Genomic DNA, 23,484 nt, shown 5'->3' on the forward strand with positions numbered 1-23,484 from the left:
AACAGCATTCCAGAGCACTAAATATTGCAATCAAGTGGTGAGCAGCTATAAGCATAGCCCACACCTGAGCACCTGCAGAGAAGGGGTGCCCACATCCAAACAGCCTCTCATTTTAGAAACTTAGCAGCAGCCTTTAGTCCCAAATGAGAAGATACGTCTCACCCCCCTTTTAAGTAACTATTTAGCTTTGAATACTTTCCTCTCTTTGCTTCTGGCCTTTTGGGGCACTGTACACTGTGAGAATAGAGGCACTGGCAGGCTCTTTTTATTGATCTTAGGGGCCTGGCTACTTCCTGACCTCAACTCCTGCAGGAGGCAGTCCTACCAGAATAGCTCACATACCAGCTGCGTTGCCTCCATGCTCCACTGTAGCTGCTTTTTTAAGGCAGAAGATTTAACTGGGGATGACTTGCTCAACATCTGCCAGCTGCAGGAATTACAGCTCTTGGTCACCACCTCCTGGACATACTTTAAAAATGCAGGCTGAAACAAATGCAAGACCACTGTCTGCTTTCTCTCTGCTGCCCCGCCCCCCGCAAGATTTTTATTTGCTTGTCAGTGAGTCTAGACCCATGGTGGCGAACCTTTGGCACTCCAGATGTTATGGACTACAATTCCCATCAGCCCCTGTCAGCACGGCCCATTGGTCATGCTGGCAGGGGCTGATGGGAATTGTAGTCCATAACATCTGGAGTGCCAAAGGTTCGCCACCACGGGTCTAGACCGATGCAAATGAAGGTGCATAAGGAAATGATTACTTTCAGCGTAGCCCCTTCTTGGCTTGTGTCCCTGATGAGATCATCTACGTAGGTTCGGTCATATAGTTCCCTTGTGAATACTAGTATTTGTAGGCCATCAATGAAACTCAAGGTAATTCAGCCCACAACCCAGGACACACTCCACCACAAGTACCACTTCCTGCAGAACAGATACTTCACATAACTCCCATTCCCAACAGTAGAACACTATGAAGGTTGCATGCTTGGGTAGAAATAAGGAAGCCGTGTACAGTCTATCCTGGTTAAGAAAAGTATCCTTCTCACACCCCTCTAATAGTCTTACAAACAAGTTGGCCAGAGAAACAACAGGACTACACTTGGAGGAAAGATGGAAAGGTGTGTTTGATTCGCAAGATACAGGTTGGAAGACTGAGGCTCAACAACATACACTGTTCTGTTATACTACTCTTTAGCCTTGCTGACCGTTTAAAAACTTTATTTGTTTCATAAGCAAGTTACAAAGTGCTTGAACATTGCATTCCAAATGAAGTACACAGCTAATAGGGGTTCAAACCACTGTAGGCAGTGGCTTGGGTCTTCCCTATCACTTAGGAAGAAGGTCCATGATCTTCCTTCTCTCACACATCCATGGCCCTTTTGAGGTTTGCTTCCACTACATGCTCCCAGCCAGGGCCCTCCAGTACCCCTGCTGTAAGCAGAATTCTTCTCCTGTTGCATTCACTGGCAGCCCCCAAAGCTTCTGTTAAATCATTTTTATGTAGGATGGAGATGGCCGAGTCCTAGACAGTGACAAGTCTAAACCAAACTTCAGTGTGTTCCTACAGGCAAAACTTCAGTACACTATTACAACAAACTCCACTTGACACAAAAACATACATGGTCTCAAGTGGCAGGAAGCAGGTCAGAAGATAAAAAGATCCTCCGAGGGCACTGTATGCACAAGTGCCAGTGTAGAAAGCGCTATGACTTGGATACCACCAGTAGCCCCAGCCATGGTTGTCAGCTCTCCTCAATAGGCGGTCAAGAAGTTCTACTTTACCCTAGAAGCTGGTGCTCAAAGGCAAGTCTAGGGTGGACTTGGACTATAGAAAAGGTTGCCTGAGAACAGCCGCCTCTTGAGCTCAGCCCACAGGAGATGCTGCTCCTGCTTGGCTCGCTTCATGAAGCCTCGGTTTTCCTGGGCTCTCCTGGACAGGTAAGGGAGCACTTCGTTCACAGCCCCATAGGGAACGTATTTGTAGACTGGGAAGCCAGCTTGGCCTACAAGCAAAGTAAGAATGAAGGGACAATGAATTCACACTCTCACAGCAACACCCTGAACAGCACGGGTGGGCTCACTTGCTGGGCGTGCTGTGTTTTTATAAGGAAGAAGAATTGGTTTTTTAAATACCCTGCTTTTTCCTCTACCTTTTTAGGACTCTCAAAGGAGTCTCTATAATGCCCGTCCCGTCCCAACAATAGACACTTTGTGAGACAGGTGGGGATGAGAGTTCTGAGAAAACTGTGACTAGCCCAAGGTCATCCAGCTGGCTTCTTGTGGAAGAGTGCAGAATCAAACCTGGCTCTCCAGATTAGAGTCTGCTGCTCTTTACCCCTACACCACATTGGCTCCAACCCAGAAGACGACACTGGACCTAAAGGAATGCTAACCACTAGCCCATAGTAACTACGGCCGTTTCCGCACGGGCAGAAAATGACAGCCTGGAGACGGTAAAAACGCCGTCTCCAGGCCGCCATTACGCGCATCGGGGCAGCAGCTGCAAGCGCCCGCTTCTTTGCCCGCCCTTTCTGCGCCCAGCTTCCAGCCTGGCCCGCCCAGCCGACCAGAGATTCTCCCAGAACGCTGGGAAGCGCTCTTTTTGGGAATACGCTGGCCACTCGTGAAGCCGCTGCCGAAATTTAACGGCAGCGGCTTCACGCCGCCTTCCGCCTCGGCACTGTACATTTTGTCCCTGGGCCTCCGCGCGTCGCCGAGGCCTGGGGGACGAAGCCCCTGGCCTGCGCCGCCGAAAGCGAAGGAGCATCGCAGGGTTGCAGGGGCGTGGTCCCCGAGGCTCCTCGGCGACGTGCCGGAGGCCCAGGGACACGCCGGGTCGGCCGGGCGCCAGCGCTCCGTGGCGCCAGCGTCCCGCCTCTTCCCGGGACCGTCCGTGCGGATGGTCCTAGCGTCTTTGGGTTGGCGCAAAATGCGCCGACCCAGTCGTTTCCACCGCTGTGCGGAAACGGCCTAACAAAGGACCTTCCTATCTAGTGACCAGAAATATTTATTAAAGCATTTTTATATTCCACCTTTCCTCTAGATTTAAGGCAACTAACTTACAATGACAGTTAAAATATCTCCAGCTAAAAGCAAAGATAAAATAACAAGCCACAAACACCTCCCCCAACCCAAAAGATACCTGCTTTTCAAACCTCCTCAAAACCTTGGTGAAAGGGCAGGGCTTGCAGTGCCTCCTTAAGATCTCCAAGGGGGGGGGGGGCTCTCAGCACTTAAGGGAGCCCATTCCACAGAGCTGGAGCACAATGGAAAAGACCTGTGCTCTGGTCAATGCCAGACAAGCCTCCTTAAATAGTGGGATAGCCAATAGAGCATTGCCTGGTGACTAGCTGGTGCACAGGGACATAGGGAAGGAGATGGTCCTTCAAATATGCGGATGTGAGGAGTCTGAAAGGTCACAAGCAGTGCCTTGAACTCAGAGACAGACTGGCAGTGAATGAAGCCACTTCAAAATGGGCAACATACGTTCCCTTGTGGCTAACCCCTGAAAGAAGTTGGGCTGCTGCATTCTGGACTAGATGCAGTTTCCAGGTTGTCTTCAAACCCACATAGAACACATTGCAATAGGCTCTTTTTGATTCAGGGGTCCACCTAGGTAACCAAAAGATTTCCACATGTTAAGAAACACGAACCCCGGAAGTAGTGGTGTTTTTAAACCAGGAGGACTTGGGCCCCACGCAAAACAACCCAGCAACTCACACGGATGCTTACCCAGAGGGAAGGTAATTTGGTCACACATGCCTAGGAGCTGCCCAAAGCAGATCTTGTTCTCAGAAGGATGGATGCCGACTTCCGCCATCCTGAAGCATAAGGAAAAACCATTTACAAACCCTTGAATCAAACTAGGTGCCTTTGCATCTTGCCCACCAAAGCATGCCTGACTGGTGAATCAAACACACTCCTGAGTCACCTTCCAGACTTTACCAAGAAATGGGTGGAAAAAGTTCACCTGCTCCCTTGTACCTGCGAATTGCGAACTTCACTGTATCTTCGTTGTGGGAGGCCACCATCACGCTGGCCTTCTTGTGGTGCTTGATCTCCTCAAGGATGTAGTCCAGGCATCTAAAGGACATAGAAAACAGGAACAGGGGGGTAAGGGAACTGCCTGGGGATGTCTTGCCCTTCCTACTGCCCTCCCAAGACTCCAAGCCCCCTGCCCTGTTACCTGTGGTACATTTCACTGGTCTTCTGGTAAGTTGGGTTGATGGGGTCCTCATAGCCCATTTCGGCTGCCCTGCTGCGCTCCTGATCCATGTAGGCACCCCTCACCAGTTTGGCTCCTAAGTGCCAGCCTTCCCGACGTGAGAGCTCCACATCCACGGTCACATTATCATATGCTTCCTGCTCAGTGAGAGAAAAATGGAGAGCACGTCAGCTGCCATGTTGAGGGAAAAGCCAAAAGTCTATTACGGAACACCCAAACCTATAAATCATCCTTCTGACCTATTTAAGGTTGCTAAAAGGGCATATTTGTTAGCTCTGCTGGGATTCTAATCTCAGTCTTTCCCTTTGTTCTCTGCCTTCCGAAGGACCACAAATTCTGACAACGGACAACACTGTACTCAAAGGAGGAGGGCAAAGCTGCATTTTATGTATGTGTGTGTATTAAAAAAAACTCAACTAGAAAACCTAGTTTCTACTGCCACCTGCTGAAACATTCCTTACTCTGCAACACAAGATGCATTTTCAATTTTATGTTACTACATGGAGAGTTTATTTTCTAGCAAGCTCTAGAACATAAGAATGAGCCTGCTGGATCAGACCAGAGTCCATCTAGTCCAGCACTCTGCTACTCGCAGTGGCCCACCAGGTGCCTTTGGGAGCTCACATGCAGGAGGTGAAAGCAATGGTCTTCTGCCGCTGCTGCTGCTCCCAAGCACCTGGTCTGCTCAGGCATTTGCAATCTCAGGTCAAAGAAAATCAAGATTGGTAGTCATAGAAAGAATGGTTCATTCCCTCTATTGTACTGGGGTCTGTTAACTCATCCATGCTGGCTCTACCCCAAGGTTTACTCATTCTGCAAAAGTCAACATTGACTTTTCCCCCAGGGACATGTCAATGTAAGTTTTGCAGGTGCCAACATATGTTGTAATAAAGATAAGATAAAACTCGGTTCCAAACTGTCAGGCCACTCAGACACCCCTATTATCATGTTAGGACTGAAACTACATATGAGAATTAATACTGTGCCCTTTAATTTCTCTCCAGTTCTTTCTTTTTGTTCACAGTTGTTCAAGCCTTCTGCCCGAGGAAGAGTTCCATCAAACTCTAAATCATAGCTTGTTTTCTTTTAGTGGACCAAGCTGGCCTCAGCTCCTGTTGGCTGCCACTCCCACCCCTTGGCAGCTGAAGGCCTTTTCAGGCTTTAACAAAAATGATAATTGACAAATTTCCATATTATTATTATGTTATAGTAATGTCAATTGCAATATTAAAAAGCCCTCTAGTGGAAGAGAATGAGATGTCTGCAATGGACCAGGGCGAGAAAAATGGCCCCAAAGTGGGACCTGAAACAAACAAAAATCTACACTTTCCCATTCACACTGGTACAAACACTCTGGCTACAGCCTTTCAAAAAAGATCACCACAAAGCAGGGTTAGGGAAGCTGCAGTCAAAGCTGGAAGATGGTGTATGGGGGTGGGGGTGGGGGGGATGAGCCCAAGTAAAGCTGCTTGTCCAAGTGAACATCCCGTGGCCCACCACCTTTCTCTGCCAGAGATTTCCACCTGTCCAACCCTACCTTTTGCCCACAATTCCTGACAAAACTATTTTGCTGCCTTCCTTGTTTCCAGGGTCATCCAATTTACATTTGGAGCACCTATTTCTTTAGAAGGGCTGCTGCAGAAGCCACAAGAAGACTACAATTGCCTCTTGGGCAATTGGAGAGCTTCCCTCCAGCACATTTTGCACAACGTTGCCTGGATCCTGGCTGACTGAGCACCATGTTTGCATGGGGTGGCAGGAGGCCTCAGGCTCTCCCTGCTCCAACCTCACCAGCCAATTACCCTGGGGAGGGACAGCTGCAGCACACTGACAGTTGGAGCATGTCTGGCTTCCTTCCTGTCGCACACTGGGAGAAGCACGTTGGGACAAAAAAAAATCCTGTCCTGACGCACTTCCTCCCTGTGGCATACAGAGAGAAGAAGCACGTTGGAGCAAGATTTTTTGTCCTGATGCGCTTCCTCTAGCCCCGCCCGTGCTTCTCACTTTTCCTGCAGAAAGTGAGCGCACTTTCTGGTGCAACTTTTGCGTCACAGCAAGGCAAGGTTGGGGCAGAGCCAGCAGTGGGTAATCGGCCAAGTTCTCACCTTCAGGTAGCATTGGTATGTGTTGAAGATGGCCACTCTCTGCTGGTTGAACTTGCGCTGCACCTCCAGGGCGAGGCGCCTGATGGCTGGCTGGAAGTAGCTCTGTTCTGCATCCACCATCAACCTCACACCCATCTCTGTAGCTTTCTGAAAGGGAGAAGAATTGTAATGGCACGGAAGTTAGCAGAACCCCCCCTCCCCCCACACGAATTATCCACCTGGGGAAATTCAATTGATGCTAGAGGCAGGATGTGAATAACTGCATGCTTACATATTTAAATATGGAGAACAGTCGGTATGCCTCTTTCTCAGTAGCCTTTGATGTAAACTGAGATTTCTGCAGCTTACAAAGTCAAACCTACCCATCTACTTGGTACATCTTTAAAGCGAGCTTAAAACTATTATAACTGCAGACTTTGAGGTATTCTACAACACCCAGAAACTCTTAGAATCATAGAGTAAGCAGAGACTGCAAAGGCCATCCAGTCCAACACCCAGCCACGCAGGAACACATCAAAGTACTCCTGACAATTGGCCATCCAGCCTGTTTAAAAACCTCCAAAGAGACTCTGAGGCAACCTATACCACTGTCGACCAGTCCTTACTGTCAGGAAGTTCTTCCTATTGTTTAGGTGGAATCTCTTTTCCAATAGTTTGAAACCATTACTCCATGGCCTAGTCTCTGGAGCAGAAAATAAGCTTGCTCCCTCTTCATTCAACATGGCATCCCATATTTAAACATGGCTATCATGTCACCCCTTAAGCTTCTCTTCTCCAGACTAAATGTACTCAGCTCCCAAAGTCTCTCCTCCGGGGGCATGGATTCTTCTTCCCTGAATTTCTGAATTCAACAGCCTAATGAAAAGTTCTGGTGAACTCAAAAGCTTACTTGATAACTGTAAATTCATGGTCCTAATAAAGGTATTTCTTTCTGTTCTTTTAGTGCTGAGTGTGATTTGAAGCTTTTCTTGGATAGGCCTACAAGACAGACCCGCAAGGTCATCGTGCTTATTTTATAGATGGGCAGAAAAAGAAAAACTGTCCTGAAACCTGCATAGAGAATTTGTAGGTGAAGCTATCCTATGAACTCTTCAGTCTGCATTTAGCCACTACGCTACAGCCTGGAACCCAAGAGTGAGGAGACTTTCAGCATTAAAGAGTAGAAAGTACTCGCTCCATCCCGAGGCTTATCTATCTGACGCCTGGGGGGAAAGCAAAACCTTTATCAAGTTTGGGTATGGCAAAACCAACCCAGGCAAGGACCTCCAAGTGTAGCTTTATTGGACATCCACCTCCCAACCTAGAGCGCTGTCCCTCCACAGTTCCTGTGAAGCAGGTAAAATGTCACTCCTAAATTCTTACCTTAGCCAGGACATCAATCCTCTGCAGCAGCCGTTTCATTTGCATCTCCTCCTCCTCTGTGAAGGAAGACCGCAGTGGCTCAAGTTGCCCTGTCTGCAAGGAGACAAGATGTGGAGGTCTCTAGCCGAAGGAACCAACCCCACCTTCCCTTCCCCCAAGTCCTTGGAGTAAGAGAATGAAACTGGGCCTTCCCTCCTCAGTTGGTGGGATAGGATGCTGAGCAAGAGACAAGTCTCCTGCATAAGGAGGACTGTGCCTGAGTGAGCAAAATAGCTTTTGAAGCAACCTACCCCACTTTTAGTCCACCAGAGGGAGGCCCTGGCTGCTTGCCCCCACTTCCTTTCCCCTCCCCTCGGCCACATTGGAGGTAAAGATGCTGAGCATCTCTTCAGCTCACAGATCAAGGAGAAAATGAATTAATCTCCATTTGCAGATTGACCACACAAAAGCCTTGCAAAGGAAGGGAACAAATTTGGCACAGCCCACCAAAGCATCAGTTGTGCTGTTTTGACGAAAAAATGCCCGGGGTGGTAGCATGATAATAGCTTCTCCACCTCATCCATCCCTCACCTGCAGAGGAGAGATTACAGTGTGGCTGGCGCAACTGCAAGGACCAAAGGTCTGGCTGCTATTCTCTTGCTGAGTATTAACCCAGCATCCACAGAGCTTCACAAAAGAGTTACACACACCGAGGTCCCAGCACAGGAAAGAACGAGCAACTCCAATGGAAGTGGAAGGATCCCCAGCCATCATGACAGTCTCCCCTGCCCAGGTCCTTCTGGCAGGCCTGGCTATTTACCTTCATGTTTGGAACGAGCAGCTGTTTGGAAAGGTTAGCTTGAGCATCGATCAAGTTGTTCCAGTCTAGCAAGTCCACTGTTCTGGGGGTGGGGGCGGTGGGGAGAGAAAAAGGTAGCATTTTTAGCGCCAGGTCTGGGGCATGTGTGTGTGTGGAAATCATTCCCAAATTTCACAGAGGGTTTCCCACTCTAAATTGCAGTGCCCAACTCAGGGGGCTGGAAGCTCCCACACTCTAGTGGCGTAGTGGCAGGCTTAAGCTGCCATGGAGGAAGACAGAAAACTCTAAGACGACTGGGACCCCATTCCTCAACTGATCAGGCTGCCTTCTGTCTCTACCAGGGATTGCTTTTGAGTTTCTCCTGCAGCCACAGGAAGCTAGAAACCTGAACTGTAATAAATAAAAACCAAGATTTTCAGGAGGCTGATTCTGAGTTCTTTCTCTTCATGTCTGTCTCCCAAGGAGGCTTATAAGTACCCAGATCCACATGTCACAATTCCAAAGGAAGGGGTCACCAAAAAGTCCCTGGTTCCAAATATGTGATTTCTCCACCCCCAGCAGCTGCTTCAAGAAGTCTGTTAACTGAGACACAACCCCCATCCGCCCATCCACCAAACTCACCCAGACTCGCGCAGCTTCTCATCAGTGAACCAGTGCTGGCTCTCTGTCTTGGTGGCGACTCCCAGCTTGGCCAGAGCCTCCTACCAGAGATTGAAGGAACCAGAATTGACCTTACATGTTGTAGCAGGTCGCCCCCAACCCTAACCCTTTCATCCAAAGGAAGCAGGCATTCACCTCAAAAACCCTGCAGCCTCTCAAGAGGGGCAAGCTAAGCCCAGCAGTCTCCGCCCCACTAGGAACCCAGGTTCTGTAACATGCTTGCTGACTGAATGCCCCAGGTGCTTCAATCAACCTGGGGTTTATCAGCATTCTGCTCACTAGCTTTTGATATAATTGCAGGATTTGCCAGTCAACATGACTGAAAGCCAAAACTGAAACTTCCCTCCAAACCCCCATCCAGAGCTTCAAATATACGAGAGAGAAAGCAGCGATGAGAGGATTTTATAAATCTAGCTTCATTCAAGATGGAGGAAGAACCAGCAAGAGGAAGGCCAACCAATACTAGCAATTATTTTAAAAAAACAGACTGTATTATTATTTTTAAATAAGCAATACTTGGCATTAATCCAGCAGTTGGAAAAATGAAGTTATAAAGTTTAGATATACGGCAAAAGCTTGCAGTTGCCTAAAATGTATAAAACCTAGTTGCTCTGAAAATGCAAACAGTATGGCTAACTAAATGAGAACACACAAAGGTACAATACTGATCACATTATTGAAGACATTTCTCAGGACTTTTCTCATTACAACGAACTGCTTCACAGGTCTGTAAACCTGGACAAAACAAGGCTGAGAGCAGAGTTCTCACTCCCCAAGTAAGCCAGGATGACCGAGAAGAGAAGCTTTAAATGTACGTAATTAGAAATACAGCAGCAAGCCGGGTTAGTTTCTATTTGGGATATTCTGAACATTTTGGCACTTTGGGTTATAAAAAGCAATTAATACATGTTTCTTGTTTTAAAAACTGCTCAGAGAGGCAATAACTGCCCCAATTCAGAGGCGAGGGGGCGCGCGATGCAGCGGGCGCACGCCCCTGTGGGGGTGTGGCAAGGGTGTTCCAGGGCGGAGGACACATCAGTGCACCGGCCGTTGTCCCCCCTTGCTAGCCTCTGCCCTGATTACTGAAGCAGGGAATATTACTGAGACGGAAGACAAGACCAATACTACACATCTGTTTTAGCAGAATGTTTAAAAAGGATCATGCTGAAGTATTCACAATAAGCTTGTTCAAAAGCAGTTTGACAAAAACAAATGCTTTCTAATAAGGCTAAGAAATTATCCAATTTACTGAAAGACCTCAGTAGTAATGGGAAAGGTGCATTTAACACCTGATATTCAGAAGACCTTCAGCATGACGGTCACAACCAATTGAGGAAAGTTAGCTCAGTTTGGCTTTGGAAATATTTTTTCCCTGCTGAACATTCAACTTCAAAAAATATTAATCACAATTTGGAAGAATGAATATATTTGCAATGGGGAGCTCAGAAATATTCTTCATCTTCAGCAGGCAAATAATCGTTGCTCACCCTTGCACTTGGGCATACCGTTAAAACCGCATACCATGGCCAGATATTTCCATTTGGTTTTAGAACCCAAACTGCGATGAGCTCTAACTCCTGCCAGGTGCAATATTCTCCCTTCAGCTACCACTCAGGGTAGAATACAGAAAGTGCCCTTTAACGAAAGACTTTGTCCCTGCACCTCAGCCTATGAAGAATCGATCCAATACATGATATTATATTGCCTGTTACATAGCTTAGCTAGAAATAAATATCTAGCTAGACCCATGGCTAAGAACCCCCACTGATTATACGGATTTATCAATTGTGGTAACCATGTTGGATTGTGGATCTGCAAGAGTATTGGAAGCGTTGGCTAAATTTTTGTGCTCTGTTATTAGCAAACGGTCATAACTGTATTGGAGATTGTATTTATCATACTGGTGTTGCCATTGTTGCTGTTATCTTGCTATTGTTGTTTTAATTATGCCATTAAAGGTTTATATATGTATATAAAATTTGGAAGAATAATAGATTTGCAATGGGGAACTCAGAAATATTCTTCATCTTCAGCCGTGTTCTTTGAATTGAGGTTTCAGCAATCATGATAAAAAAAATCCGAAGAGGAACATCAAAGTGGTTGGAATAATCTAAGGCTCATTCCGCACATGCTGCTTTCACAACTGTTTTTGCCATTCCGCACAGCTTCAAAGAGCCCTGAAAGCAGCTTGAAAGTGCATTATTCTGCGTGTGCGGAATGAGCCTAAGAACTTGGAACGATCTAAACTGAAATACATGCAGATTATATTGCTTCGTTGCTGGCAGACCTAGTAAATTCAGTTGAAGTAGTATTACAGGTAATAAAAATTACATCCTATAAATTGAGGCTATAAACTAAATGAAGTAAAATATGAATTTTTAGTATTAAACATTAAGCTACAAACCCAAGGGGTTTTTGCATGGGGGTGGGGCAGGGTATTAAGTATTTTAGCATAAATTATCTGCAAACAGAGGCTCTATTAAATCTTATATTCCAGTCATTAAAAAGATTAATGATAAGATAGCGGAGAAGGAAATTATCAAGTTGGCAACAACTGAAATGATTTTTTTCCAGCCCAGTTTTTTAACCCTACATTCCAGAGCATGTTTGAATATACTGTTTATTAACGGGGGAAGAAATCTAGGGCAACTAGCAAAATTTTACATTAAAATTAAGGACAGGTGATGCATTAGTATCCAAAAGTAGTCCAATCGTACTGGTAGTTGTAAAAAACTGAGATACCCAGACCAAAATTGGGTGAAGAACAAAGGCTTCTGCTTGAGGGTTGGAAAATGCACCCTTGTAAGGGAACAGCAACAAGCAACCTGGATGTGGGAGAGAACAGCATGTCTGCCCCTGAACTAACACTTGATTGATGACTAAAGAGAAGTATAGCACCTGGTCAAATGCAGCACCTGATCTATTTATGACTGCATCAGACCTCTTAGCTATAAATTATGGAGCGACAGCTCAGGGTAAAACTAGCAGATATGCTTTTGCAAATAGGCAGAGGCGTAGCAAGGGGGAAAAGCACCCAGTGCATCCTCCGCCCCAATTCTGCCCCCCCCCAATCCCCACCCACTTGGAGCTATGTCTCTGCAAATAGGTGAAAACAACTACAGGAAATGGCTAGAGCTAGAAGCAAGTGGTTAAAGCAGGATCATGTAGTAGGTTTGCTCAGAAAAAAAATGTGGGGAACTGAAGAATTTGACTTCTAATGCTGATAAAAAGAATCTGTAGAATGACTAGAAGCATCAGTGGAAGAGCTGGGTATACAAAGATAGTTGGGAAGAATCTGCAATAATTCACATACAGTTAAACTCATCCATTTGATAAGATTTAGATACAGTAATTAGAGGATTCAGGAATTTTATAAGAGCTGGAACAAGTAGACATTTTTATCAGAATATACCTAGGGAGAACTTAAAAGAATTGTGCTGCTGCTGCCATAATAACTGACAGTAAATTTTAACATCTGCAACAACTAGCTTTTTAGCAGACACGAATTATTAGAGGTGTTTTGCAATTAATGGACTGGATGGCTAATAGGAGGTAATTAGCTTAAGTGGCAGATATATTAAAACTCTTTTTCGGAAACCAGAAAAGATTCTAATCTCATGTACTTTAATAGAAAATGGTAACTATATACAAAAATATGGAGTCAAACATTAATCATTATCAATATTTAAATTACATTTTAAATGTCTAAATTACAAAAACTAAAACTCTACCCATAATCCAGTCTATTTTGATTAGACAAAAGGGCCAAAACAGAGCAATCTTGCCTCTGGTACTCCAGGGGAATGTCACTTACTGGAGAAAAGGCAGAGTTTAACTCACCTGAAGTTTCTTCACCTCCAGCTTTGTCTCCAGGGCTGTGAGACCCCCCATGCCTTGCTCTGCAGCCATCTGGTAGAAGAACCTCTGCCACTTCACCAACATGTCCGAGAACTGCAGCTGGAGAAAGGTAGAGCACAAGCCCCATTTAGGTAGGCTCTGCATGCAGAAGGAACCCGCTTGGGGCAGATGGCCCAGGCACAAGAACATGAGAAAGGCCCTGTAGGTCAGATTAACAGCATGCCAACTGAGTCCAGCATACTGCTCGCTCGCCAGATGTCTCTGGAAAGGCCATCAACTAGGGCATGAAGCCAAGAGTTCTCTTCTATTCCATAACATGTGTTATCTCTGAATATGGGTTTTCCATGACAAAACACTCCCAGTATGAATGTGATTCTTCTCTTTAAAGGCATCTATCCTTCTTTTACAGTTGGGAATTCTATAGTTTGTTACATGAAACAGGTTTTTGAACTCACTGCCAACTGCCAGTTGCAATAAGTGATCTTAGGAGCAGCAGTGGCGTAGGAGGTTAAGAGCTCGTGTATCTAATCTGGAGGAACCGGGTTTGATTCCCAGCTCTGCTGCCTGATTAGCCTGTACACTCCCACACACGCCAGCTGGGTGATCTTGGGCTAGTCACAGTTCTTTGGAGCTCTCTCAGCCCCACCCACCTCACAGGGTGTTTGTTGTGAGGGGGGAAGGGCAAGGAGATTGTGAGCCCCTTTGAGTCTTCTGCAGGAGAGAAAGGGGGGATATAAATCCAAACTCTTCTTCTTCTTCTTCTTAAATTCTAGTATTACAGGTATGACAGAATTCCCCTGCACCATTCAGTTTTATAAACATTTATCCAGCATGTTGTATTCCATAAGTCCTCTAAGGAGCTCCAAGCAGCTTTCATGGGTCTGTTCTCCTTTTAAACACCTTGTGAGATAGGTTTGATGGAATGTTTATGACTGCCCTAAGGTCTGACTCAAAGATCTCTTGGTGGAGAGCAGTGGCGTAGTGCCCATGGGATGGGGGGCAGCGCCCCAGGCAGAGCCAAAGGGGAGGTGTGGCTGGACCATGGCAGGAACATGCAGTGGTGGGATTCAGCAGGTTCGCGCCACTTTGGTAGAACCGGTTGTTAAAATGGCGCTTGTAAACAACTGGTTGTTAAATTATTTTAATCCCACCACCGGAACCAGTTGTTAAATTATTTCAATCCCACCACTGAAATCATGGTGCTCCGAGGGTGGTCGCCACCACGGCAGGAGCACAGGGTGCATGCGCGCCCTCAGCACAATTTCCCCTCACTCTGCCCCTGGTGGATTTGTATTTGGCCTTCTAAATCACAAGCAGATACGGCAACCACTATACTACACTAGCACTCTCGCATGTCCCATCACTGCTGAAATCAGTTTTTAAATCCCAACCACTATGTTGTTTTCCATCTGACACCAGATTCATATATCAAAACATGACCCAATACCAACAAGAATATGAAGACAGCAGACTTTCAATGCCAGACCATAGGCAAGGCCTTTAAAAATGGGGAAGCTCAGCTTGCAGAAAGCAACAAAGGAGTGGGCTGAACAAGCTTTCCCGGGAAGGCAGTTTTACAGATGTGATCTCACTGCATGAACAGCCCTTGTAGCCTGGTTTACCAAACCGAATCACATTCGACAGACAGGGGAGTAGGGCAACTGCATGCATTTTACTCACCAAGAACTGAGGCCTCCCCAATGCAGTCAGTTTGATGGCTGAGAAGTCATCTTCTGAACTGCCAGCTGCAAGGAACAGATTGAGTGTAATTCATTCCTTTCTGCAAAAGGGCTCTGAAACCCTATAGGACATTTGACAATTCTCTATTGGGTTATCCCATAAGAAATCTTACCAATCTGCACATTACCATTCATGACATTACAAAGTTCATGTGGCCTTTGGGTCATGCCTATAGCAGGAATTTCCTGCTTCCTTGATGGGTGTGTATGAGCCAAACTGGATAAGGACTCTGGTGAATGTGGGAAAAGAGTCTCAGTTTCCCCCAACCCATGCTCTTTTCTCTGACCTAAGGAAAACTGTGTGTGGTCCTCTTCATGCTTGGAAAGTATAGAACTCCCATCCCCATGGGGACTTTGTAAACAAGTTACTTGATCCTGTGTGGTAAAGGGGATCCCAGCACAACACAGTCTACTACTGTGGCTCTTAGAAAGGGGTGGTTTGAATATACAGAGCTTCTTCATGTACAGCCAGACAGCTGGTCGATCGATCCAACATTAACTCTTACTGGCAGTAAGAGTCTCAGTCAGATTCATTTTCTAACCAGTGATCCTTTTCAGTGAAGGTGGCAAAGGTTGAATCAGGCACTTTCTGCTACTGAACTATGACCGTTCCTCTACAGCAGAGCGCCCTTCCACTCCCTAGCCAAACACTGGTTGCATAAAGATTTGAGAGGGGCTGATGCAGAAGACTCCACTGTATGATGCAATGCCTACCTGAGGTTTCTATGCACTGCAGAAAGGTGTCCATGTGCTGGTCACACTTAGCTTCATCCGCATAGAAATAAGTATGGTTACTGCTGACACCGGCCCGTCGACTGTCAAACCTGTGATCCGAACTGTATTGCGTTTCTCTCTGCTCTGTGAGAAAATTAGAGCAAGCAGGTCTTGAACGGTTGCCACAGCCTAAATACATTTGCTGTATAATAGCTTAAGCAGACTAGCGACCTGCCCCCCCACACCAACTCCAGCCCTAACTTGGGGTTTGGGGGCTTAAGAAAGCTCCTGATGGGATTTGGCAGTGCTGAGAGTTCTTTTTAGCATAAGCTGAGTTTCTGTACTTTTCCTGAAAATATTGAAAGGCTCTGTCTACTCTAGAATGAGATCCATGCAATGATTATGATGCCTCACTGCCTTATGGTCTTCCCATTACCTGGTTGTGGTCCAACCACCGGGGGGGGGGGGGAGGGGAGAAAGGGGGAGAGGGAAAGGGAAGGGGGGACCATCATCTGGTCATAGCCCACCCACCCTGGGGGGGAGGGGAGGGAGGAAGAGAGGGGAAAGGGAAGGCTTTTAAAGTGGCTTTTGGAGACCATTTGGATGTAGGACTATCCTAGGCAATCCTTTGTTGACAAATGTATTGATTTGTCAAGATGTAAAAAATTTAATGTAATACTGTATTATAAGCAGCAGGAGGTAAAAATTGAAAGTGTATTATATCCACATTACTTTTTTTAAAATGGTGAAAACTGAAGGCTATTGCTGAAATGATTAATGATTATCATTAACTTTTATGATATGTATTAGATTTAAAAAGTTTAAAGGTAAATAGACAAATGAAAACAATGTCAATACAATTTTATTTTGTGAGAAAAACTCTAGAAAATTATGACAGCAATCATTTATTACTTTTTATATATTTTAGATTATTAGAACTTATATTAAGAATAGCCATTATTGGCAATTGTTTTTGATTATTATATAATATTATATGTATAATTTCATTTTAGTCTCTAGAATTAATCATATCTACAATTTGATTCTAGGACATTTTTAAAGGACAGGTCGAGATGGGGTGGGGAGTCAAGGTTTGGCATGAATTATACTATGGTCAGTTCTGCTGGTCAGTTCTATTTTTCACAGAAGGTAAAGCAAAAAAACTGTTCTGGAAAATCCAGCTGCACCGAATGGTTGATTTCTCAGAAGAGGGAAAGGAAAGTAGAAGTAACTCTTCCAAGAAATCACCCATTCTCTGGAAGAAGTTATTTTTGCTTCCCCTTCCTTCAAAAACATGACAGCATGCAGCCTGAACTGTCTATGAACTTTCAATTTAGACAGGCTTTGGGCCTGGCCCAGTGACTAATGGTACTATCCTAAGCAGAGCTGAATCCTTCCCAGTCCATTTAAGACAATGGGTTTATAATGATACAACTTTGCTTAGGATGGCACTGTAAGCGTACTTCAAGCCAAATATCACCCAGCATTCACATTCGGCAGAACTCCCTACAAAGTTTTATCAATTTCACAATACCTTCTGGAATTTGGAAAGGTTCCATGCTTACATATTACATATTCCATGCCAACAACATATTATGAAATCTGCCTTATTGGCATAGAACTGAGAGGATCAGTTCTGGACAATTTAAGGTATTATGCCTCATTTGTTACATGTTCATCAATTGGAAGATGCATCTTGAGATGCTTTACTAATTAAATATGTCTCTCAACTTTACTTGAATTAAAAAGCCATTATTGTGAAAGCATGGCCCAAATGGCAACACCTGCAAAATGAGCACCCCTGATTTCTGTCACAGTGGAGAAGAGGAGTGGCTGGCTGCTGGCGCCTTTGCCCTCTTAGCTGGAGGGGGGGGGGCAAAGCCACTGCCGTTGCCCCTCACCAGTTCCACAACTAAATCCCACCCCCCCGATCATGCTGTAACTTCAGTAAATACAAAGTACCAATATCATGATGCAGCCAGCATGGTATGAAGACCAAGGATTTTAGAGGAAGAATAAGTATACTACATGTACTCCACATGCCTTGGACATATAAAAACATTCTGCAAGATTTGTTATAGTTTATAAGCGATATATGGTAAAACAGGCAATACAGTAAGACATGGATGAATTTAGCATATATACAAAGAAGAGTTCATCTTTATATTTTCACCACACTTTTTTTGTAAGCATTCTTTTAATCATGTGCATCTCTCATACAACTCAGGGCCTTATGATATTTGCTTTGGCCCTGGTTGTGGGGTATCATTTGCTGGCAAGATTAACACTCCTTGAGAGAGCAGATTATTCACGAAACCAGTCATCATGCTTGGAAAGCAAGCTCACAGCAACCTCATGTGGACTGTGGGCCAGCCTTCAGCTTGTCTGCTAGAAAAAGCTGCTCCCACTTTACAAACTGCTATGGCAGTTCCTGAAGACAAATCTGGAGTGGAAGGAGAATTGAAGGACAAGAGCTAGGAAGCAACTGTCCAAAAAGATCTTTACTTACTGCTCGTCTCCTTTTCAAATGAAGAGGTACATGAGCTGAAAGGAATAGAAAAACCCTAGTGAGTCACTGGGTTATTTCACTGGCACATACCACCTTACCCTTCAGGACTTGAGCAAGCTTTGCAGGTAAACCAACAGCAACCGTTCCACAGAAGCTTTGTGGGTGCCAGAGAAGCGATCTGTGAACTGTGCAGATGACTGCATACATGGAATAAGACTGGCAACCTTGTATGTCCTTGTGATATTGTACAAAAGTGACATTCTCCCTGCATGCAGAAAGCTAGCTACTTCAGTCAAGAATCTTTGTACACAGTGAGGATTTCAGCTCCACACGGACTATCAAGTGGTACAGTCTATTCTAGTGCCTCACCAGATTGTGTATGATTTTGGCCTGGTCAACACATGCAGCAGGATGAAGTTCTGGCCTGCTGGGGTGTTATAAAGGACTGTGTCACTTCACATTACCATGTGAATGCTGGTCAATGGGAAAAAAGAAGGCTGAAGTAGAAGGATGCACTTGTTTTCTACTTGCAGGCAGTTTTGCTTAGAAAGGTATGATCCCTCTTCTGCTGTCTGAAGTCAGTAGAAGTGGTAGATGCCAACTGGCCAGAATTCCCTATACCTAACTTTTCCTGCGCAAACCCCTCCAAATGAATGGGGCTGCTAGAGCATGTGAATATACATACTTCACTCAGAAAAGATCAAAGGTTGTCAAGAACTGCCACCTGATTATGTAACGGAAGAAAGCCCCCACTTTTCTAAACACAATTTCTATTCAGTGACCAAATAGATTGCACAAAAGGGTAACTAAGCAAAAGCAGAAAGAGGGCCCAGGGCAGCTCCTGAGATAAGGCTTCTTCCTGGGGTGCCTAGCTTCAGCTAGTAAACAGTTGCACATTTCTGCTGCTTGCATAAGGGCTCTGCCTCTCTAAATGACCAATCAGGACAAAGGATAAGGGATTTCCCTCAGCCAATCGCACTGCCCATCGGCTCATTTTTCTTCCTTTGGGAAGCTGCAAGTGGCACATTGTGTACTGAGCAAAGAGAAAAATCCAGCCTGTGTCGCAAGATAAGTTCCTGGCTTCCACCCCACAGCTGCACGCAGGCAATTTGACACTCCCCACTCAGTAACTTTCAGGTTAATAACTATATATTTTTCTTGCATCCATGCAGCAAGAAGACAGATTTTGTGGCAGGTTCCCACTGCATGAAGACAGTAATATACAAAAGGCACCACAGCTCAGGGGAAGAACCATTTCCTTGCCAAGGCCCAGATTCAATACAGCACCCCAATTAAAGGGGTTTGAGGCAGCAGAACCAAACAAACACCACCTGAGACCCTGGGGTACTGCTACTAGTCAGCAGAGAACTTAACAGAAAAGTTTGATGGCTTATAAACTATTCACTTTTATACAGTACAGATGTCATAGCCTATCCATTCAGGAGCAAGATCCCTTCGCTATGGACTTTAGCTGCATTCACACTTTGTAAGATAGTACAGCATAGCAACCGTTCACTTCTAGAGTGTCCTGTGTGAGAAGCCAAAACAGATGCAAACAACGGCAAGAGTCACACAATCTGAGAATGCAGCCATGGACTAGAACCCTGGGCACCCACTAGCCTTCAAAGCTTTACGACTCTGCTAGAGACCTCAGGCCTCATTATGAGTTCACACTCCAGCACCCCTTTTTTGGGTGGTGGGGGTAGCAGTAGTAGAAACAAGCTTAAAATTAAACATATTTTGGTCACACAACTCCAAAAATTAGGAAAATAAATACTACAGAGAACTTGCACGGCTCCCTCTGCATTACAGGCTGAAACTGAAAAAAATCAGTTTGAAAGGGATGAAAGATAAGACAACGCCCTGGAGAGACGTCAGAAAAGTGCAAATAGGAACCCAGCTGTTGTACAGTGTTGAAATACTAATGCCCCTTGGATGGCTCGCCATGGACAGTCCCGGCATCCTTGGCATACAGCCCCATTCTTTCAACATTCAGGTTAGTGTGGGCTAAAATATCCTGAAATATGGACCTTCCCCATGCTAAAGGCCAGTTTTGTCCTGTTTCTGCTGCCGTGAATGAGCAATATTGCAATGTTAAACATCAGCCAGCAGTCTCAACAGCTCTGGCGCTTACTCCAGCAAGCGACAGCTGATAAGAACAGTGGGGAGGAAATGGCATGCATCCCTGCTTGCATCACCTCTGGTATGGTGTGGCCTTTTGGCCTCACCATTTACAACTGCCTCTCTACAGACACCCATGTGGGGCTGTTGACATAACCCAGCTGACGATTCGGAAGTGTCATAAGAGCTTAGTTGGATGCAACTGCCTAGCTCAGAACCTCGCCATCCTCTCTCATGCAAAGCAGCAAGCAGAACACACTGGTGACCAGACAAATACAGCCACTGGAAAAAGGCTTACCTCGGTTCCTTCTTCTTTGCCTCCTCTGTGGTTAGGTCCTCCTCCACGCTGTAATCCAGCACTGTGCCCACGCCATATGAATGGTTGTGCTGGATAAGAGCCTTAATGGTTTCTTGATCCTCCCCGGCCACAAACTGCCCATAGAAGGTCATTTTCATCAGATTCTCAAAGAGCCGTTGCCCCAGCACTTTCTGGCTGAGGGTCATCAGCTGCAAAATGTAAACAGAGCTATGAAGAGTAGCCCACCTACTCACCTAGCATGTGGCTGGGAAGCTGACTTTCTAAGGATCCTTGGGATTGCAGCCTGTTGGGGGGACGGGGACAGCCCTCTATTTCATGATCATTAATTTAAAAAAAAACTCATGAAAAGGACCAAATACTAAAAAGGGAGAAGCTTTACCTTTCCCTGTTAGGAAAATTTTTTTCTTCCTTACCCCGCACTGTTGCTACTGCCTCGAGGAGCACAGACTATTTTTCTGCTTAACTGCACAGGAAGAAATAGGTTGATATAGTAAGAAAGCACTGAGTACTTGTCATTGATATTGTTAGGACCTTACTGCCAATGCATTATGCCACATATATTTAGATTCTTTCTTTATTAACTATTAGCAGCACTTTATTGGTGTATTTTTTGATGAGGGGGCAGTGAGTCGCTCAGGTAAGCCATTGTTCTACATCCTAATCTATCTTGAGGGCAGGATAAAGAGTTCAAAGTCTTTGTTATAGTAGCTCCAATTTAAAGAAAATGGGAGCAAGATCACCTTTCCCACAGAATCAGCAGACCCCACAACAATACAGACTATTCAAGTTCCTGTAAGAGGCATCAGGGATCTAGCCAGGTTCTAAAGTAAGGGGGAGCAAACACATAAAAAAGGCACCATGACACATACCAAGTAGCGGTCAGAGGAGGAAGAGCCCCACCCTGGGGGCTTGGGCTGGAAGTGTGTGTGTGTGTGTGTGGGTGGGGGGGGGTTGAAAAGGCACCACGTTAAAAATGTGCTCAAGGGGAAAGGTTGGTCCCCTTGTGCCCCCATTAGCTACACCACTGAGAGGCACCCACCACTAAGAAGCTCACAAGTAAGGCACACAGGCCACAGCCACTGGGAGTATGCTTCAGGTACTCACAGATATACTGCCCCTGAAGATGGGAGTTCAGTTCAGCAACTGTGATGGAAACAAGTCTACCATCCAAAGATGTATCAAATGCTTTTGAAAAAACTATCTAAACCAGCAGTCATCCCTTCAGCTCACATTCTAACCTTTGCACACCATCCTGCTCCTGTAGCTGAACAGGAGACAGCCCAGTGCAGTAGCTAGACTGTGGGAAAGTTAGATTCCAAGGAGAAATAACTGCTGGGCTAAGGAAAAATAAAGTAGGGAACAGGATCCTTTGCAGGAGGAGAAGAAACAGAACACAAAAAAGAAATATGTTTCTGGTATTTGGCAAGGAGAGAAGAATAAGTTTGGGTGCTGTGTGGTTTCCGGGCTGTATGGCCGTGTTCTAGCAGCATTCTCTCCTGACGTTTCGCCTGCATCTGTGGCTGGCATCTTCAGAGGATCCTCTGAAGATGCCAGCCACAGATGCAGGCGAAACGTCAGGAGAGAATGCTGCTAGAACACGGCCATACAGCCCGGAAACCACACAGCACCCAAGTGATTCCGGCTGTGAAAGCCTTCGACAATACACAGAGGAATAAATGTTAGTGGAGAAAGCAAGAAGCCTGTTCTGACACAGCCGAGGCCAATATGGGGTAGGACACCACTGCCACTGGAGTCTCTGACAGCTTTGTCCACCGTTGCTGAGGCAGCCGACAGGACGGAGCAGCTGGCAGACAAAGGTTGATTCCCCATCCCCAGGCTACACATATAAAGGGTTGACGAAGGGAAATATCCTGGGTTGGGAAATATATCCAGGGTTGGGGAAGGGCTTCGCATAGGTCCCATCCCCAAAGGCAAGAAAGAGTGCCCTGGTTCTTCCTCACGCTTGCAAAACCAGAGTCCAGCCTCCCTCTACAGAACCCACTACCGTGAGCGTCAGGCACTTTCAATCCACTTTCACAATTATTTGCAAGTGGATTTTGTTATTCTGCACAAAATCCAGCTACAAAGTGCATTGAAAGTGCATTATTCTGCATGCGGGGAAGGGGCAGCAGACTCCGCTGGGGCCACCCCCGCTTTAGTACCAGGGAGCGGATGCGCGCTCCAACCCGGCGCTCACCTGCTGGGCGCGCTCCACCAGCAGATCCACGGAGCAGAGCCCCAGCACCAGGAGCCCGCGGGCCAGCTCGCCGCTGGTCTTGCTGCGGAAAGCCACCCGCGTGTCGGCAAAGTCCACGGCTGGCGGCGGGGGCAACTGCTTGGGGCGGTGGGCATCTCGCGAGGCGGCGAGGGCCGGGGCTGCAGATCGGGAGGACGATGGTCCAGTTTCGGCGGAGGCTGCACCAAGAACCGGAGCAGCGGTAGTGGAGCGCGGACAGCGCCTGATGAGCAGGGTTGAGGTTGCGTGCAGCGCGCGGGATCCACCGCGGATACTCCGGCAAGACGAAGCCATAGCTGGGAACTGGCGTGAAGAATTAAATCACACTTCCTAAGCGCTTAAATAAGCGCCAAGGAATTATGCCACGCCCTTTGACATTAGTGGCCCACCGCGCGCCCGCGGATTGGTCGCTGCTCTCCCCGCCACGCCCACCAAGGCAGAGGCCGCACCCCCCAGTGTCGCCGGGAGCGCGTTCTGCTACTTTCCTCCGAGCCAAGCTCGTGGCGCGGCTCTGATTTCCCCCACACGCTTTCCCGAGTTTCGCCCACGTGACAAAAAGTATCTGCTCTAATTTCCAGAAAAGACGCTTTCAGAAACCGTGGCGCAAGTGCGTGTGTGAAGGTCAACTTAAAACATTCATGCAAAAATAAGCAAGCTTTTCAGTTGATCAGAACTTTTCCTCAGGCTGGATAGTAGGGAAAAGTTTGTTTCTAAACATGTTGCCGGAGGGTTGGAGCCTGTATTTGCAGTTAGTGGGTGTGACTGTGAGGCAGCAGGAGCACGGTGCAATTTCCATAACATCCTCATTTAGACTAGTAGCCAACCTGCAAGTAGGGTCAT

General features: G+C 46.2%; 1 protein-coding gene across 1 annotated transcript; it reads right to left on the reverse strand.

The window, feature by feature from the left end:
• Positions 1–1,198: 1,198 nt before the first annotated feature.
• Positions 1,199–22,962, reverse strand: PRODH (proline dehydrogenase 1). The gene is made up of 14 exons (XM_048515092.1): positions 22,606–22,962; positions 20,388–20,596; positions 17,969–18,003; positions 15,460–15,603; positions 14,687–14,751; positions 12,989–13,105; positions 9,110–9,189; positions 8,489–8,570; positions 7,690–7,782; positions 6,328–6,474; positions 4,184–4,359; positions 3,982–4,080; positions 3,730–3,818; positions 1,199–2,000 (listed from the first exon to the last, which is right to left on the reverse strand). The coding sequence occupies exons 1-14, from the start codon at positions 22,936–22,938 to the stop codon at positions 1,807–1,809; spliced, it is 1,863 nt and encodes a 620-aa protein (XP_048371049.1). The 5' UTR covers positions 22,939–22,962; the 3' UTR covers positions 1,199–1,806.
• Between the last annotated feature and the right edge of the window lie 522 nt (positions 22,963–23,484).

This window comes from Sphaerodactylus townsendi, linkage group LG13, assembly GCF_021028975.2.
Source record: "Sphaerodactylus townsendi isolate TG3544 linkage group LG13, MPM_Stown_v2.3, whole genome shotgun sequence".
Classification (NCBI taxonomy): Eukaryota; Metazoa; Chordata; class Lepidosauria; order Squamata; family Sphaerodactylidae; genus Sphaerodactylus; species Sphaerodactylus townsendi.

Excerpts from the sequence above, each read along its gene's own strand:
- PRODH (XM_048515092.1), bottom strand. The coding sequence starts at position 22,938 with ATGGCTTCGTCTTGCCGGAGTATCCGCGGTGGATCCCGCGCGCTGCAC. Across the intron at positions 14,752-15,459 it reads GCAGTGCATAGAAACCTCAG|CTGGCAGTTCAGAAGATGAC; the intron begins GTAGGCATTGCA and ends TGTTCCTTGCAG. Across the intron at positions 9,190-12,988 it reads TGGAGGTGAAGAAACTTCAG|GAGGCTCTGGCCAAGCTGGG; the intron begins GTGAGTTAAACT and ends AATCTCTGGTAG.